Source organism: Carassius gibelio, chromosome A7 (assembly GCF_023724105.1).
Source record: "Carassius gibelio isolate Cgi1373 ecotype wild population from Czech Republic chromosome A7, carGib1.2-hapl.c, whole genome shotgun sequence".
NCBI classification, from domain to species: domain Eukaryota; kingdom Metazoa; phylum Chordata; class Actinopteri; order Cypriniformes; family Cyprinidae; genus Carassius; species Carassius gibelio.
Window position 1 is genome coordinate 25107304 of NC_068377.1, and position 20336 is coordinate 25127639.

General features: G+C 38.7%; 1 protein-coding gene across 1 annotated transcript in view; it reads right to left on the reverse strand.

Annotated features, from left to right (window-relative positions):
- Window positions 1-20336, reverse strand: part of LOC128016938 (leucine-rich repeat-containing G-protein coupled receptor 4-like) — a 49359-nt gene that overhangs the window by 16242 nt on the left and 12781 nt on the right. The window contains exons 3-5 of the mRNA XM_052601901.1: window positions 10366-10437; window positions 4133-4204; window positions 3205-3276 (exon numbers count right to left, since the gene is read on the reverse strand). Coding sequence (XP_052457861.1) covers window positions 3205-3276; window positions 4133-4204; window positions 10366-10437 — 216 coding nt within the window. The remainder of the gene's footprint in view (window positions 1-3204; window positions 3277-4132; window positions 4205-10365; window positions 10438-20336) is intronic.

Genomic DNA, 20336 nt, shown 5'->3' on the forward strand with positions numbered 1-20336 from the left:
AATCATTGAGACAAAGTTAAAGGACAGACACACAAACAAACAATGCACAGTTACAGACATTCTAATGCATCTGAGACATTACCATGTAAACATTTCTTGAAATACATAAGATCATTACTCTCATCATAACATTATACAGGTAATTGACAAAATGAGATGGATTGGAGTTGTGTACAGTATAAGCCAATCATCTGTATTGGCTAGTAAAAGTGATTATCAGACATTGGCAAGCAATGATCAGCCAAAAAGCCAATGATCTGAGACTAGGGATGTCAAATTTCGATTATTTCCATGATCGATCGTCGTTTAAATTAACGATCAATTAATCGATTAATCGTTAACCATAATACTGCAAAATGCGTCTATTGCAGGCACGCAGTCAGCGGTATGACAGGATGTGCAAAAGCCACACACACACACAAAACGCTTTCTCACTTGAATTAAAGAGGTTTTAGTCTGAATAAAATGCTAGTAGCAGGATTATAAAATGAATAGATGCGATTATGATCATTTGATAAAATGAAGAGAGCGCGCCATACTTTTGAGGTCATTTTACTTTGTTGACAGTTTCCAATCCCGCACGGAGAACGCTGAACACGCCTCTTTAAATGGTTTTGTGGTGCTCGTTGTTGTATTTTAAAGCACAATTGCAATGTTTTCAACTGACATTATTGTATTTAAAATAAAATTATCCGAAATGTGGAGCGCGTGTGACTGCGCTGCGCATTAAGTGAACTACATCGGCGCTGATGCACCAAAACACTGTTGCTCACATTAATTTGATCCTGCTGGATTCTGTCCTAGAAAATGTCAGATTTTTAAAAATCCGGCATACAGCGCATTAGATCGTGACAGTGCATGCGTGCAGACGAGGATGAGCGAGCGCGGCTTTGGCTAGATTTATTTGAGGTTATTGCTCATGTCTCATTCGGCACAAATCGAAATGTTTCCATATTCGCAATGTATTTGAATGTTAAACTATTATTTATAATGTAAACTAGGCTTGTACTTAACACGCATTCGCATATAGACGGAAAAGATGATCCTCTTCATATGAGCAAAAACGTCCTTGGCATAACAGCAGAGTGGACCGGTATACTACGGTCTATTTAAACTGACCAGTGTAACCTTTTAATGTTTAGTTGACTATTTTATTTTGATAATGAACAGACTGCGATGTAAGTTTGAATCGCTAGAATATACGTGTGCAGCAGGCTCCGGGGCGATCGAAACAGCTGAGACATTAAAAAAAATATATATTTTCCGCAAAAGTGTTTACTTTCATTTGTGCACACTCACAATAAAAACAGAAGATTTGTGCTCCTGTAAAATAAAGCAAACAAACAGAATGCGTTGTCATCCTTTTTTTTTTTGTTTTTTTTTTGTGAACTTATGGAGCGCCCACACTTCTGTTTTAAATCCGTTAATCTTAATTATTTAAGTCGGATATATTTCGCATAGCCTATTTAAAAATAAAAATAAAAAAAAAACATGAAAACAAATTGTTATTTTTATGTTGGGCCTATTACTTAGTAGGCTATAAATTTTCCTTAAAGCATCCCATTTTGTCCCAGGGCTTAGAACCTGTGCCCTAGTCAGGTCCATGCAGAAACTTGTGAACGATGCTCGGCGTCACCGTTTAGTGACAGCAGTGAATGCTCCAGGAATGTGTCGGTCACAGCGCCTATTAATCGCTGTTTTGAATCCAGCAATTATTTATTTAGAAATGATAAGATCTGATTATGACAAGTGTGGTATAAAAGCTTTTTTTATTAGAGGAATAATAGGTTAACTGGAAAATGTTAGATCGCGACCATGCTTTTGGACCCCATAGTCTTCATTTACGCGGCTTTGTTCTGGTTTGCCGGTTGGTCACGAATTTCCACAAATTCAGTAGCTATATTTAGGCATTGTTTCTTTTCCTAAATCTTCATAGTCTAACCCTCTAATTTCCCAGGTTTATTTTATTATCTTTCGCTTTTAATAACTGTTTTCGCATCTCTTACTGTGGTAAACATGGGAAGGGAAATTAAAGATTTCATGAATTAAGAATTCGTTCGATTTATTAATTTGTTCCCTTATTTCACTTAAATCATGGGTTATTTAGGGAACAAAATTAATGAAACATGGACAATTGCCACATTAATAATTCGTAGGAATGAATTAACAAGTTGTAGGAATGAATAGACTACCTGTCCTGTCACTGTGTCCCGCAGCCCTGCAAAGCGCACGATATAAAACAGTTATCTGATGAAATGATTAGTAACTACATTTCTATTGCATTTAATGTTGAAGAACTTTTATGTTGTTTCTATTTTAATGTACTTTAAAGTTTAAATCACATTAAAAGCTTAATTTGTACATTGTGAATGAATGATGATGCTTTTATATATCGTCACCGTCACTCACAGCCGCTCGCACGTGTTGAGTGCGCATGAGCCGCACGCAGCCCAACATTGAATGGGTTAACCGACCATCGACAGCCTTAATCGATTGCATCTCTTATCGACAATTAATCGATCATCGATTAATCGTTGACATCCCTATCTGAGACAATTATGACATATCAATCAGAAGGTTCTGGAAAAAAGCATTGGGCAGGATTGAGTAAAAAAGACCAAAAGTGCTATAAGGGAAAACATTTTAGGTAACTGGTCACCATTTATATATTTTTTACCTCTATAATAACCCTTTTGTCATCATAAAAACAGTTTAAGGTCAGTAAGACTCTAATCAATTTGAAAGAAGTGTATTATGCTCAACAAGGCTACATTTATCTGAATCTAATCAGTAGAAATAATAATTATTGTAATATTGTGAAATACTTTTTTATTTTACTTTTTATGTGGATACATGTAAAAGCTTTATTTATAGCATCCTTACTCCAGTCTTCAATGTCACATGTTCCTTCAGAAATCATTCTAATATGCTGATTTGGTGCTCAAGATACATCATATCAATGTTTAATATTTTTTGTGGAACCATAATACTTTTTTCAGGATTCTTTAAAGAATAGAAAGTAAAAAAAAAAAACATTTATTTAAAAAATAAAAAAATATTGTCACTCTTGGTTACTTTTCTAAATAAAAGCATTGATTTCTATTTTACTGAATCTTACCACATTTTTTTCAACAATAGTTTATAGAACAGTAGTTTAAAGTACTTCTTTAATAATGGGAAAGAGAAAAATGCTGGGATGCTTACAAAGACTGCAGGGCATGGAGATTCTTGAGGGCTGTGCTTGGGACAGTCTTCAACTGATTGTTCTGAAGCATCCTGAAAAAGAAGATTACATTAGTGACACATCAAAGCACAACACAACACAATCCAACACATATACACTGCTCTTCACGATTTCTCCACAAATATAACTACTGTATAAGCTCTAATATTGATTTAATGTGTTTGTGTGTGTGTCTCTTTCCGAGCTAATCATGGTGCATATCTTGCTTCCTCTACCCTATCAGCTCTCTGGCGTCACTCAAATGGCATAGGCCGCGAGGACAGCTTTTCCCACTCAGTGCCAAACCACAGCACACACAACTACACACTTACACACACACATACAGTTACATACACACGGCCCAGCCAAGAGGCATTCACAAACGCATGACCACAGTAAATAAAAACTGGCCTCAAATCATCTCCAATATCTATAGTTCCAAAGCCAACAGCGTTTGGTCCACAATCAGTTTCTCTAACTCATTTCCCACAACAGTGTCTGGATGAGCTGAAAGAGCACCATGGGGCTTTAAAATAGCCCTGGATGAGGACAGGAAGAGGAAAAATTAGCTTTATGTAAAGCATGGCTGAGGGGATAAGGCTGCTGATAAGCTGCATTTGAATGGGCTTACAAATACCTGAAGGACAGAATATGAGTTACAAAAAAGAGAGAGAGGGAGAGAGAGAAAGAGAATGCATCATGCTGCATCACGATGAAAGCTACTCCATCAGACACCGACAGACTTGCTGATCCAGTAGCAGCGAAATTCCTGTAACACAACACCACTTGACAACTCAACAAAACACACAGCAGGATCTACTTCTCACTGCACTGTACAAGATCTGCTCACTGGGTGAACGAGTAAGCCTGGATCAAATAGAGGTGTGTGTGTGTGTGTTGAATACTTACAGGACTTTCAGCTGATGGAGGCCAGACAGAGCCTCTGGGTGGATGAATGCAAGGTCATTACCAGCCAAACGTCTATGGAGAGAGAGAGATACTTCATTTCAGCTAGACTGCAAAAATGTCAGATATTCTGATGGAAAGCTGGGTGTCAGAGGGAGTGAAAGTCAAGTTATGAGTGGGAAGGAACAGTGAAGATAGAGTGATTTAAAATACTAAGCTGGATGAGCATTTGTAAAATGCAGAGAAACGCACACCTGGGACTTTGTTTTTTTACATTCATTTTTTAACAGCCTTCACTAAACACCTGGCTGTTTTTGGTGGCTGTGTCTCCACCAAAGCATTTTCAGCCAACAGAAAACACCAGATGCTCTTGAGACACATTGGTTGCTATGATACAGAATATCCGCTACAGTAGTATGACACATTGCAAATTAAATATTTCTCCAAGCATTATTTTCTTAATTTTGTGGTAGCTGGGGAATTCCATTTGGTGAAGACATGAATAATCTTGAGACAAACGATATTAACTTCTCCATTGTTATTCCATCATAATACAAGCAGGGCGTGGTGGTTGGTCGGTGTGGTATTAGTCCCACCCCTCCTCCCCTTTGATTAGCTGATTGACAGTGATGAGTGCTGCATTTTAGACAAACTGAGCAAACGCACAGTACTCCGCTGAAATGAATGATCAGCGTGTTGCTCATGGAGCTTTTTTCCAATGTAAACCTAAGTTTAATTGTAGTTTAAATTAAATGAAATTAAACAATTTTAAGGAAACAATCCCACAACAGAGAACAACACTGTTGCTATGTCACTTATAATTAGCAACTAATATACAAATATTTAATAAACATAAACACACATATAAAGTACATATATGTTTATAATTATAAATTGATAAGAGTTCTTGAGAACTAAATCAGCATATTGATTTCAAGGATCATGTGACAAAATTGGAGTTAACAGCTGCTGAAAATTCAGCTTTGCCCATACAGGAATAAATTACATTTTAAAATATATTAAATTAGATAAGAGCTGTAATTCTATTTCACAACATAAAGAATTCTCCAGGTTCTTGTCTAGGAGACATTCTGTAAACCTTGTTTAAATTAGCAACATAACTAAGCAGGGCATAGCTTAGCAAAGGGTCTACTGCTATGTGGCTTGGCAACTATAAACAGCCTACAGACTTGGAGCGGGAGTACAATATATACAGCAGCTGATATCTGTGCTGCTGACAGTAGTGTGTTTGATAAGCGCTGCTCTCTCCAAGTGCTAACTTGCTCTTTGTAGGCAAAAGCCTCTCCAGACTCTGTCTGAATGGACAGCTCAAATACCTAAGGACGTGTCAGAATGTGATGGTTGGAATGAAGTTGCTGAGCTCTGATTGTACAGATATGTCCTTTGCTGGACAACACACAGCCTGATAACTTCTATTCAGAGAATCAAGTGGACAGCTTGAATCTGAATCTCGCATGGCATGTGAAGGCATGTTCACAGGTTAAGCTGTACCGCACGATACATGCTAGGATGTACACTGTTTTCATACATGCGTTTTTCAATGCTGCATGTGCTGGAGTGTTTGTGTGTGGTAAGGTAGGCAAAGGGTTCACATAACTTCACCAAATCAGGCCTGAGAGATTAACACCAGATTTATCACTCATTGAAACTGGAGTCAGAGAACTCTCTTATCATCATGTCTCTCTCTCTCTCTCTCTCTCTCTCTCTGTAAAGAGCAGAAATAGGCCACAGAGGTTCAGAAAGAACAGAAAGCCTTCCATTTGGCCCTCTCATCACAGGAAGTACTGGACTGCACACATTTATCTAGATGTTTACAGCATCAGGATGTGATAACTGCCCCTTGGTGGCCCCAAATAAATAAATCAAATCTAAAATATTACATACAAATAAAACATTTGCATTGTGATTTTTTCAATACAAAGAAACCTATGCAATCTCCATCCTCACTATAGCACCACCTGTGTGTGGAAGCAACCAAACTTTTTAGAGTTTATAAGGAAGTTTGATATGCAATGATCAACAAAAATAACGGTGTGATGTTTGGGATCCAGCTCTCTTTCAACTTCTGTTATTACTTCTGCCAATATAAAGGTGCATTAAATAATTTAGTTTTTGTCACTGAATTCTCCATGACGATATCATCTAGACTCATTTTCCATTGACATATTTGAAAGCTTCAAAATCTTGCAAGCAACACTTAAACAGAATTTTTTATTATATTAAAGCAGATGGTTTGCGAGTGCTATTTTTAGAGGACTTGATAGCTTGAAATATTCCATGCTTTCTTGGCTGCTGCTTTTGATGTCAAAACAAAAACAATGACAAACAAAACAATACAAAAAAACAGAAACAAAACAAAACTGGATGTGAAACGGAGCACGGCACAGAGTTTGAGTGAGTAAACACAAATATACAGTTTCACCAATTCATACATCATTAATAGCGGTTTGCTTCTGTGATTTAGTACGATTGTGTTCACATCAGAAGCACACCGCACTGGAGAAGTACCCTTCTTAGGTGGACTCGGGTACTGTTCACAGGTGCGCACCAGAGTTCAGAAGACATTATACAAACAAACTGAACTATGACGTTAATCGAACCCGGGATCGCACCAGAAATGCTAGTGTGAAAGCCCCTTTACATTCTCCATAATACCAAAGTATATATGAAAGTCTCTGGATAACTTATGGCACCGTGTCTCCATTACTCTCCCACAAACCTGGAGAAAGACAAACATACAGAAAAGGAAAGAGAGGGGAAAAACAACATGTGACACTGGATAATACAGCTGGAATTATGCTGGTGAGGACATGACAGGGGCGGCTTATCAGTCTGCAGGATCATAGGGGTTCAGCTTCTAAGTGCTGAAATATTGCCACACACAACGAGATGGATGGAGAGAAAAAACACAGGGAGAATGAAGATGCTGAAAAGGACGGCTGGGATACTAAAAAGTTACAAATTATGAACCGACACACAGGCTTTGACAAGAGTATCTGTCTCTCTACAACCACGACACAAACCCCAAATTACACAATCAACTGCCATCTAACTGTGTCTAGTTTACATCAACACATTTGTTGTGGCACACCAATGTGGTTGAGTTAGCCTGCGGGAAAAACAGACGACTTCTCGATCTATGTCTCTCTCGCTCTCTCTCTCTATGTCGTTCTGGTTTGGCTGTGTCTCAAAGCCACCAGATTTGTCCAGACTTCCATGGGTTGATTCTTAAGCACACACTCAGCGTCACAACTCAGCAGTCTGATGCACTGAGGGGGGAGATGTCACCCCTGATCTTTATTTGTCTGGAACTAATCTAAGTCTCATTCTGTGGTCAGTGTGTTGCCAAAGCTGTGTAGCACTTCTCCGGCATGTTGCTTTAGCAACCACTTCAGTGAGCACGGCAACGGTCATGTGACCTTCTGAAGGGTTCAGCCAAGACAGAATTACCTATATAAAACAAATTACAAATGAACTAATAAGTCAATGCAGTGCAATATATCCAATATGGCACTGTCAAATTTTCCTACTGTATTGTTTAGGACACATCCAGCGAGGCTGGATTCAGATTGTTCCAAGTGACATCATTTGGAAACCACAGACTCTGAATGCAGAAATGTTTCCCAGGTCAAGAGCTTTAATGGTGCACTTTTAGCTCAAGTTTAACACATTTCCTTAGGTTCAAAACTAAGTTAATTACAAATAATTGCAGTCTTTGCAATTGTACTGCAGGCCACTGATAGAAATGCCTAATATATTATCATAAAGCAGCTGTTTTGGCCACAGGCATACAAAATGATAATATACATATTTTAAGTGGACCTTTAAAGAGATAGTTCACCCAAAAATGAAAATGCTGTCATCATTTAGTTCGTTTCAAGTTGTTCCAAACCTGTATGAATTTATTTCAGCTGCAGAACACAAAATATGGTATTTTGAAGAATGCTGCGAACAAAAATTACAGTTGAAGTCAATGGCTATCGTCAACTATTTAGTTACCAACACTCTTCAAAATATCTTCTTTTGTGTTCAACAGAAGAAAGAAACACATACAGGTTTGAAACAAGTGAAGGATGATGTAAATGATGACAGAATGTTCATTTTTGGGTGAACTATTATAAACAAAATAAAAAAATATCTATCAAACACAATCTCTGGCATGCTCACACGTACAGTACTTGTTAAGCCAGAGACACACACATATCTAGAGAAGATTAATATTTGACAGCTCTATATCTGTCAGTGGGGGTGGATATGTTTGAAGAGAGAGGTGAGGGTGTGTGTGGTTGTGATAGAAGACTGCATGACTCTGAGGCAGAGAATGTTCCTCTTGGCAGACAGCACCCACAGGTCACACCAACACCAATACACACACACACACACACACACTCGCACACGCGCGCACAGATGCACATCACTGCTGCTGCACTGTCAGGGTAAATGTCTGTTGGTTTAATATTTGAAAATTAAAATAATAAAAAAAAATTCCCCCTCCAAATTGTGCGTGCACATTTTTCATTCAAATGAAATGTTTTCTTTAGGAAAAATATTAGGTTTTTAATTAGCAAGTTGAGTTACTTTTATGATTACAAAAGTATTTTTCCTTTGCAGGCTTATAACTTTTACTATTTCACCCAGTATTGTTTTCCTCTTGTATGTATGGATACAGTCTAGTTGAAGATCTTGCAATGTAAATGTTACTGCTGAGTGGTTAAAACCGTCCAGGATGTGTTTACAAATACATTTAAGCCCAGTAAGTGAACTCCTGACCCTTCTGATTAACCACACCCATTGTGACCACTGAACCATGAGCAACCTGACAAAGAGCATCTGGCTCAATACAGTGCTGTACAGGTCCCGGGGACCTCGCGCACCCCTCACCCCATTCCCAGATAGCACACGCTTCTGAAAACTCCAGTTGTCACGGAAACCATTGTTTTGCCCTCCTTCTTCCTGCCATGCATTCCTTCTCACAATGCGTTGAAAAGCAAATTGGCCTTTGACAAAGAACTGGAGGACTGTTTGGGAACGAGAGCTGAGGAGATTGGAGTGGATGAAAGACACAGAGGGTAAGAAAACACACTCCAATCAAACGAAAAAAGAAAAAAAAAAGGACAAGAGCGAACAGCAAGGGGGAGGCGACTTTGGGAGCTGGTCATTTCAGCCGTCTGGAAGCGCTGGTACCTGATATCACTTAGACAGATGTTATCTGCCCTTCCCGCAGATGGGCAGACGGGGGATGAGTGAAGGAGTAAAGAAAAGACAAACACAAAGAAAAAGGACTGTCACACCCAACCCAAGGAGAGTTCAGAATGTGCTTCAGATATACTGATTCAGCCACTCCAAATTGGTCTAAAACAGCCTGTGTTTGTTCCTTTAATGTCATTAGCATGCTCTGATCGAGTTAGACGTAGCTTCAAAAGCATCCTGAGATGCTGTGACTAACAATACTTTGTAAGCTATGAGACAGTGCCAGATGTGCTGCACCACACTGATGGTGCTGTGGGTGGCCATATCTGGTCCTGGCTTATTCTCTCTAATAAGGCACTTTTTTTTTAAGGGAACTTTCAAGCTCTTATAGGCAGTGTGTAGATTGTTTGTCTGTAAATTATTGTATCTAAGTTTTTAAGTTCATCTTTTATTTTAATGTTGATGTATTTTAAATAATAAACATTATTTTGTGCCAGTATTGTATATGGCTTTATTGATACAGAAAAATAAGTTGTGTTCTTCTTGCAATAGTGCCGTTGTACTGAATATTGACCTGAGTGGATTTTCTATGGCAATGAGCCTGAAGCCTCATAGAACAGCACTAAATGATCGCAGAGTTCAAGTTTCTGGAAATCAATCCTTTTTTAATGAAAGCTGGCAATCTGAGGTGACATGAGCAACACTGTTTAGCAGACTTTAATTTATGAAAATGGACAGTGACACAGTGTAGTGACTATTAAAAGAATGAAGACAATGGAGCTCACATTATCCAACAAGCTGGTGATGAGACCAGCAGTGATTTAATGGATGCCATGTGGATTTAGCTTTAAAGTTGTTTCTGCAGTTCTATAAACATTTTCAAATCTCAAAATAGACAAGAATATTCAAGAATGATTACAGAGCAAAAGATCAGCTCAAATCATCATGGAGAGCATATAGAAGAAGAAGAAGACAGAGCATGAGGGGAAATAGTGAAAGATAGAGAAAACTGAAATCATCCTCACAGTTCTTCCAGATAGGGCAGGTTTCTGAAGACATTAGCAGGCAGCTCAGTGATGTTGTTCATGCTGATGTCCCTACGGAAACAGAAGAACAAATGCTCATAGTCAGTGGTTGAGTAGTACCTTTTCTATAGGTTTACACAAGATAAACCTATAGAAAAGAGCTGTTTGGATGCACTTCTGTTTGGATTCACATTTCTGGTTCACATTGTTTACATTGACTGCATCTCCATTTCGCATGGAAGAGAAGAGATCATGGAGGATTTCATATTGTGATTTTGCTTGCTTTGGGTTTGAGTTGACTTACCAACATAACTAAAACTGGCCATGTGCAGACACTCATTTCAGCCACAGCTTTCTATTTTCTAGATTTGATGGTCATATGATTTATTCAAAGGTGCTCCCTCTCCAATCCAAAAAGACAATTTATTAAAACTAAAACTGTAAAAAATGGGCATGTGAAACTGCAGAAAACATACATGTAGTATCTGAAACCTCCACAAAAATTAAAAGCTTTCTAGTTTTCTTTTCTTTTTTTTTTTTTTAAAGGGGCATAACACAGATTCTGCTAATCTCATGTTAAAGAGCCACACAGATGGGAAATCAAAAATTACCTGAATTACAGTGTATGATATAGCTGTCCATCAGTGTAAACAATGTGCAAATAATTAAACCAAAAAGTACACGATTTATAAAGTTATTGGCTTCTAAAGTAAGGAGTCAACTCTGAATCGCTGAAACGAGTCGTTATAGATTTCAAATCTTTTGCCCATCTCAATGTACGTCACTAGGAACACTTTGCATAATAATCTCCGCCTACCATCTTGAGAGAAACGGAACTCTGAGCTGCCCCACCCCCCACACAGACGCTCTGGTTGGTGTGATAGCATCATGTCAAGGAGACAGTGTGATTTTAATTGTAAAGGCAAGTTTGTTTTATTTTCACTGCCAAAGAATGAAAATCAGTACTCGGTGAGTACAGCGGGATTTTCAAAGCGTTTGGCCATAAAAGATGGTTAATTACCAACTTTATTTAGAACAACGAGCATCTCCGAATCACAACGCGAAGTATGATTATGAAGTTATGTGTCTGTTTTCTCCCGAGCGTCTTAGCAGTATGTGTGCTGTCTGCGCTGATCGTCATGTACAAACACGTCATTAAAATGAAGTGTAACTCCCTGAATACTCAACGAAGAGACATGAGAGAGATATCTATAGAAAGCTTGACATGTCTACTTTAAAACTAAACAAGTGCTGCCGAAAACAGATATTCTGTGATAAAGTAATCCATATGAAACAACGCGATGTCTGTTTTTCATGTCTCCCTTCGTTATTTCTAATGTGACCACGCCCCCGCGCTGAACGCGCTATTCAGATTCAAACTGAAGCTCGCGGCTTGAATACACCCACAGAAGAAAAAGCAGCGAGACTGTTCAAATTTTTTATTTTACTGTATGCTCCGCGGTGAAAGGAATAAGACATAATTCACCCCAAACAGATGCTAACGCATTGTTCACCATGAAGTTGTGTGCGGAACAACCAATCCAAACTGCTTATGTTAGTTGACCAATCAGAACACAGTATGCTACCGAAAGGTGGGGTTTAAGGAAACTGAATCTTTTGAACAGCTTCGCGCGAACCGTTTGGGGATCTCTGAGGATTGAGGTAATTTTAAAATGATATTTTGACAAAATGACAATGTTTTTTAACCTTGGATGGATTTAAAACTAATGTACAGGACTTATAAACAGTGATAGGAAGCTAAGAATTTTCATCTTACTGGCTCTTTAATCTCGAGTACCTATATAGTAGTAAAGCGTTCATATCGAAGAAGAGTCTTTGGTTTTACAAAGTTCGTTTAAGAAAAATACAGCTTTACGATTCTTTCCGAAAACAGTCAAGTTCCTGGAAGCGTGCTGTGGGCAGAGCTAAAGAATCACAAACAAATGCAGCTTTTGGGTAGGCACCGCCTGCAAGCTTTGAGATCGACATAAATAATTCCCTTAACACTGGGTTCTTTGGGAAGCTGAACAAGGTTATCTTTCCATCAACACCAAAAACAGACTTCTTTGGTGACTGTTGAATTTGTGATCAAAAGCAAAATGTAAAACCCATCTCGAGCGAGTCTTGCGCAGGGCCGCCGATGACTTCTGTAACCTGAATGAAACACGTTGATGGGCTGCTCTTTCTCTTGCTCTTGCTCTTGCTCTTGCTCTTGCTCTGGTTGATGTGTGCTTGCGCTCTTCCGGGAGAAGCGCCCATCCATAGAATTCCACCCTTTATGAAGTAATACAAGGCCATACTACATAAAAAAATTAAAAATCTTTCCAAACCTTATACAAACCCTGAAGGAGTGTATTTGGAACAGAAATACTCCATATGTCCAACTTGTTATTTGAGACTTTGGTCATGTTTAGCATGAGAATCCAACTCCTTAGAATTCTGAATAAGTCAGAATAAATCAGAATAGCCTTAGACCTCCTCTTTAAGTATATTATTATAGTGCTGTAAATGTATAAAATATAGTTGGCAACAAATGGAAAAGAAAGAGTAGAAATCCCTCTAACACAACTTATAAATATAACTACTCAAAATCCCGTCATGAAGCAACATACAGTATTTACATTTGATACATTTCTTTGAGTGGTCCCTCTCACAGCTGATGTCCATGCTTTACAAGTCCAAACAGAGATCTGTATGTCTGTGACAACTGATAAGACCTGAATTCAGATCAGACAGTGAGATCAAGCATCGTACAACAGTAACAGAAGAAAGCTAAATCTATTTAATGTCATCAGCACTGCACTATGGTGATTTACTTCTCATCGTGCAAGTATGACATCAGAGGCTTACAAGTGTTTTCTCGGAGATGGTGATTTAAAAAGCAGGAAATGTACGAATTTCCACCTACAAATCAATTTTCACCCATCATCCTCTGTAACCTCTGATCTACACTACTGTCATTTACTGCCAAATTAAATAACACACAATCTATTTACATTGTGCACATATTTTGTGCGACCCCAGCTGTTTATTGCCAGTGATATCTGGATAATTAAGTTAAACATTGAGTATTACCACATTAGGTATATCCCTTTAATAACATCCTTGAATTATAAAACGGTTATTGAAAACTATTACAAACTTGATCATCATGAAACCTAATTTACATCTAATGAGGTGATTCAAATTCACACTGAAATGTATTTACACAGACACTTCAAAATGTACATTATATACAGCTAAACAATCTGAATTTAGTCAGATTTCTGAACAAAGTGCTGTTTGTATGTCTGTCACTGCGCATATGTCAAGCCTGACTGATTTATTTTTAAAACAGTGTTGTACGTTACAAATATCATGCTATCATGTGGCTTCACAAATGTGTATAGCATAGACAGGTGGACAAATATTTTCACAAAGCTTTTTTTAATTTTTTTAGAGATGTTAGGGAAAATGGTAATGTTGCTCTTATCTATACAATGAAAGTTTAAGGTGATCCAGGGGCTTCAAAAGAATTGTATGGGCTATTTGTCAAGGTTGATCGCTTATCTTCATTCACTTTGATTGAATGGAAAAGAGTAACATACATTTTCTGCTAAACTGCTACAGAAAAATGAACATCATTCAGTGAGTGAGTGAGTTTGGTGTGAGTAAAGAATGGTGAACTATTTCTTTAATGAAGTTAAAATCTCAAAGTTTTTACCTCATTCAATTTTTCTTCTCTTTAAAACTATATAGGTCCCTCCTTTTCTCCCTAAGGCTCCGAAGCTCTGAGCATAGAGAGAAAGACAGAGAGAGAGAGAGAGAGAGAGAGAGAGAGAGAGCGGAGGCTGTCAAGGAGACAGAGAGATAGCATGTAGCAGCATGACAAAAATGCAGGCAGTACACAAAGTGTTTTCCTCTCTCTCTCTCTTTCTCTTTTCCATTGGGGCTGAAAGGTGAAGTGTGTGGGCAGCTAGAAAAGCAAATGGTAGATCCACAGCGAGAGAGGTCAGAACACTGACCTTAAAACACCCCGCCGTTAGAGACGCCACAACACAAACACGCAGAGAGGAAATGAGAACCAGTGCATGTAAATCATAATAAGTATGTTTTTATGTGGCATTCTGCTTGTTATACAGCTCAGCCCTCTTGTTTATTTATTGTACCGTATTCCAGCCAGAATTGTGTGTGCATGTTTCTGTTCTTTGTTCTGGAGATGCACTGAAGCCTGGGCAGGTTTTTTCAGCTGAGGCTGAGATCTTGATTAGGAATCCATTATACGCGGCTTCAAAAGCCGGGCCACAAACAGTAGATGTGGAGACTGGGTACGATGGAGCCCAACAAACATGCTACAATAGCTAATGAGGCAAATACCCACCCCTTGAGGAAAAGAAAAACAAGGAGAAGATATCGTTCGCCATCTTGGATTTCAAAGCAAGTGCTGTTGTTGAGTTTTGAGAGCGTATATATGAGCACGAGGGCCTCTGGCCACATGTGTATCAGAATACCCCCCAAACACACACACCGAAAGGGGCCTCCCTGCCCCCCTGCAGCTATGACCTTCCATCGCTCCGCTAACTTTTTTTGGGCATCCACAGGTTACCTGCCCTATCCAATTACCCTTCAGGCAGCTTTCAATGGACCATGTACCACCAGAACACTCCTCCTTATCACTCACTCTTTCTCCCTCTCTTTCACTCTTGGTGGTGTCCCTGGGCCCCTATTTGTGCAGCGGTCCCGGTGGTCCTCTGGATACATTATGTATTACTGACAGTCCTGTTCCTCCTGTACGCACTCACACACACACACACACACACACACACACACACACACTCTTCCATGCCTGCAGCCTTACACCCTGCTACAAACTCTCTCAGTCTTTTGGCTGAGGTGCCTGGGAGCAGGATGAGAGAGCGAGAGAGAGAGAGATAGAGAGAGAGAAAGAAGACTATGTGTATGTGTGTTTGGGTCTGCAAATGTGATCTCTATCCCCGAGTAGCAGGTTTCCTCATTAGGGGCCAGGGGCCGCACTGCAGTGACAAAGACAGGGATGGAGACAGAGGCCTACTGGAGCCGTTACCGATGGAAACTCTATCCTAGGAGTCTGATAGCCTGTGCTCTTAAAGAGTTGTGTGTTTGTGACTGTGTGAGACAAGTTCTACTCTTGTTTTAAAGCTGAAGGACAGAAATATAATGTAATATACATTTTCGGTATTGTGAAGGTGAAATCCTGCAACATGCTCAAACAGTCGAAGATCTCAGCTAGCAAAGGCAGATACAATTTGGCATTGTCATTAAAATGCTAACTTGAGGACTACAAATAAGGACCACCCTAAGCGCTACAGATGGAGCGTGACTGAATGGAAAATGCATACTACAAACATGGAAGGAAGAAGAAAAGCCTTGTTTTAGGAGAGCTCAGGAACATGTCAAGTCTCAACAGAGCACTGCAGATTTTCTTCCTGTCAGCAAGAGTAACAGAAATAGAGCAGGAAAGAGACAGAAGCCTAGTTAAACTCATGCTATAGGACAGAGAACATTGATTTATGAATGACAGCCTTATTTTCTATCAGGATAGATTCCTTCCCTTTTTCTAAAACAACATGTATTATTTCAGAGCTTAACCTGAAATGCTCTGTCTTTATCGCTCTGAAAGAAGCACAACAAGCCTGTCTGTCTTTGACTGAACACTCAGGGGCAAATGTGCTCTTCAATTGCACACACAAATGCGGCAATGTATGTCTATATCATTTCATATTAAAAGAAACTACGAGCATGCAATGTCTTAATTATGTCGTCAGTTAAATCAGTAAGTTACCAAAAAGGTGATTAAAGCGGTCTTAAAAGCATGCATGCATGTATCTGTTATCTACGAGTCACATTTAAAAACATGTGTCTGAAATGCAGTGGTTTTCAAAACTGTCCTGGAGCAGCTCAGAACGGTCTCTCTCATCTAACACACCCGATTCAACTCTTCAGCTCAAGAGTAGAGACTTTAAGACCTGAGGTGGGTCAGAAAAGGTAAAGAGTTGTGAGAAAATACAATGAGTGTCAGAGCCGGGTCATGTTCGGCAGGGGCGGCTCTTAAAGTAGCCATAATAACCTAATAACCAGCTGCTGAGATGTCTGTTCATCAAAGAACAAAAGAAAAGAAAAGAGAGGAAATCAATAACTTTTGTAGCTTTAAGGATTCGTCTATATTTAATTTAGGATTTAGTGTTGGATAACCTTATTTAATTTCTGTCTATTTCCTACTTGCTGAAGGTCACAGATAGCTAAATATGAAATTTATTATAACTGATTTATGTGAAGACTGTTTTAAGTTTACTTAAATTAAAAGTTGTTATTTTGTAAAGTCTAATAAATGTTCGAATGTATAGCTCTCTGAATGGGTATAGTCAATGGATCTGTAGACATCAGTAGTATTGCTATGAGGGATACTCGCCTTCGATCATAAAAAAATGGCATTAAACAAATATTAAATATATACTTTCTTCATGTCGTTTCTTCATTAATTTGAAGAGTGAATGTAAAAGTATTGCAATATAAATGTATATTAAAAAAAAATTATGTTAGGTGGGATTAATCACAAAAAAAGTGTGTTCAATTAGTAAATGTTTTAATAGATTGACAGCACTAGTGTGTGTGTGTGTGTATATAATAATTTACCCAATACTCTTCAGTTAATCAGTGTATTAATTAATAATATACCAATTAATTTGAATAAACATTTATTCTCAGTTAATGAATATTACAAATATTTTGGGTTTATTCTTTAGAGAACATATTTATATGAAAATGATTATGTAAAAAAACAACAACATTTAAATAGCATACGAAATTATCATTAAAAAGGATTACTGATATCTCTACTTAGTAACAACCGACAAGATCAGTAATTAGAAAGTGAAGTGACATTCAGCCAAGTATGGTGACCCATACTCAGAATTTGTGCTCTGCATTTAACCCATCCGAAATGCACACACACAGAGCAGTGAACACACACACACACACTGTGAGCACACACCCGGAGCAGTGGGCAGCCATTTATGCTGCGGCGCCCGGGGAGCAGTTAGGGGGGTTCGATGCCTTGCTCAAGGGCACCTAAGTCATGGTATTGAAGGTGGAGAGAGAGCAGTTTATGCACTCCCCCCACCCACAATTCCGTCCGGCCCGAGACTAGAACCCACAACCCTTCGATTGGAAGTCCAACCCTCTAACCATTAGGCCACAACTTCCAGTGAGTTAAATGGTCAAGCAAAGCCTGTTTCTGAGCATTTGCAGGAAAGTATTCAAATGTAGCTGCTCTCCGTGGGCTCCTAAACTCCTCTGCTAAGATTCTGAGGGGTAACTTTTACATTTCCACTGCATCAGTGAAACATGGGAGCATCCGCGTGTCGGCAAACCACACCAGCACCGCAGCAGGCCTTTCGGTGGCCGCAGCTGCCCACAGGGCCCCACATCACAGCAGGGCCAGCCCGCTCCCAGCCACAGCCTGCCCCATGATGAGGCCTGTAGATGTGGTGTGTGTGTGTCGGGGCATGGGTGGGTCTCATTCACCGGCTGGCTTTCAGGCCAAGAAAGGCGAGGCTTTCTGTGACAACTCCATTTTGATTGACAGCCCTGCAAACGTCTCTTAAGGCTCAAGCCTAAAAAGGGTGTGTGCATTAAACATGGACGTGTGCTCATGAAATAAAGACACTTTCTGTCCTAGTTTATCTAAATGTTTCTCACAAGGAACTACAGTACATCTCATTTTATTCAACCAATTCATAGGGTTCTTTCTATTTATTCACTTGTATATAATTCAATAGAAATGTAATATAATCCAAATAAGACAGATTGCTTGGCTAGAATGCCTCTGAATGCCCAGCTTGTGGGATTGATTAAAATTGTGTGCAATACTTTCTATCCTGCAAGGCCTGAGTTGTTTATAGTTATAGGGTTTTGTTCTTTCAAGCAGGACCCCCACCCTAAATTTGAAGCACAATAGTCTCTTCTCACAAGCCTGATGATTTGTTTTTCCTTCAGCATTACATACAGTAGAGAATGAACACTAAACACTGGATGAGGTCATGCCTGACAAATTCCTCTCCTTCTCTACACAAGAGAGAAGTCTGAGTCATATTTAAGCTCCGGCAAACTGTCTGCCATTCAAGTAGACAACTGTATGGTTTGAACCATGAAGCTACAAAAAATAAAAGCGGGAAGATAAGTGAACAGATTGGTCCACAAGGTCAGTGAAAGGGACTTTTTCTTTAAGAAAGACAGGCGTGATGGCCTCATATAAGCTGTATATGAATTCAAACACTGCATTTGGATCTTTAAATGTTTGGGAAAACAGCACTTAAATGTTTTTGTTAAAATGTTTGGGAAAAGAGTGCCGTCTGACGCAGAGCATGAGATTTAAACTCTGAGTAATGAGTTCCAGTCTAAACCCTCTTCGAACTAAACTACCTGAGATCCTAAAAAACTACAGACTTGCCCAATACTAAAAGAAGAGAAGATGACCACACACAGGCATGCATAACTTATAGCCTACAAATAAGTAAATAAATAAATAAATCAAAACAGAAAAAATTAAATATATTCATTAACACACAGGCAGCTCAAAGAAGCGCTACAGTTCTGGAGTTGCAGAGCAAGAAGCCAATTCCCTCACGTGAGCTCTAACACAAACACTCAGCCTTGAGAGCAAACATGTCAACCCATAAAAACAATTCTGAGTCTGAGGGAAAGCAACGGATTTACAGAAAGAGAAAGACAGCAGGAATGCGAGAAAGGAAGTGTATTAAGCCGCTAATTCCACAGGAACACCATGGCCGTAAGTGTGTTGGGGCTGTGCTGATAGTTTATCTGTAAGGAGATATGGACAAGGCTGAACACACCACTGATCCACACTGGAGTCAGACTGCAAAGTTTGCCAAGAGGAAACCATCCAAATGTAAACTCTTCACTTTTACTCAAATGCAAACTAAAGTGTTCTCAAATACATTACATTTTCCAATCAGAATTAACTAAACAGACTTAACAGCATATTCCACACAAAAATCCAAATTATGTCATAATATACTCGCCCTCATTTTAATCTGAGCCCATTTCAATTTCTTTATTGTTAGAAACACCATTTAAATTGTTTTGCAGAATATCCAGGCTGCTCTTTTCCATTTAATGACATTGGTTATAAATGGCTCCAAAAATAACAAAAAAGCACCATCATAAAAAAAGTAAAAATAAAAAACAATACACCAGTGATAAATAATAAATGCGAACATTATTATTTAGAAAGGATCCTGAGGAGGATTCTCAAAGAATGGTGAAAATTCTGGTTTTCACAAGCAGCACAAACGTTTGCAACAATGATAATAATTAGAAATGTTCCTTGAACACCAAACCAGCAGTGATAATAAAACAGCTCATGTTTTTACGTCCACATCCAGATGGAAAAAAAACATTTTGGATTGGATTGAGATGAAGGTGGTAAATGATAACAGAGTTATTGGGTGACCTATTTCTTTACTATAGTCTCCAAAGTAAATTAGGAATTCTTCAATCTCAAAAATGAACATAAAACATTCAAAACTTTTCCTGACTGTAAATCCCGCAATTTTCCAGTACTCTTATTAAAACATAATAATCTGCAATGATCTAAATTATGCAAGTTCATTGTATGTACGATCAAAACAAGTTAACAGTCTACGTCAGTCTGCTACAAAAATTTAAAATGTACTTTTACATTTACAAAAACAAACAAACGGGTGAGAAGGAAACCTCCACTAACGAAGGATAAGCTATCAGAATATTTGCCAATTTCTGACATTAATCAGCTGATAACTCAAGCCGCTTAAAATAGCAGTTGTTTAATATAAAATGCTTGCTAATGTTTGGCAGTTAGTGCTGTCCAGATGTCAAAGACAGAATTTGACAGCACCACCTTAATGTAAGTTGCCTCTCATAAGGGTTGGATACTGACACCATTTAGAAAAACC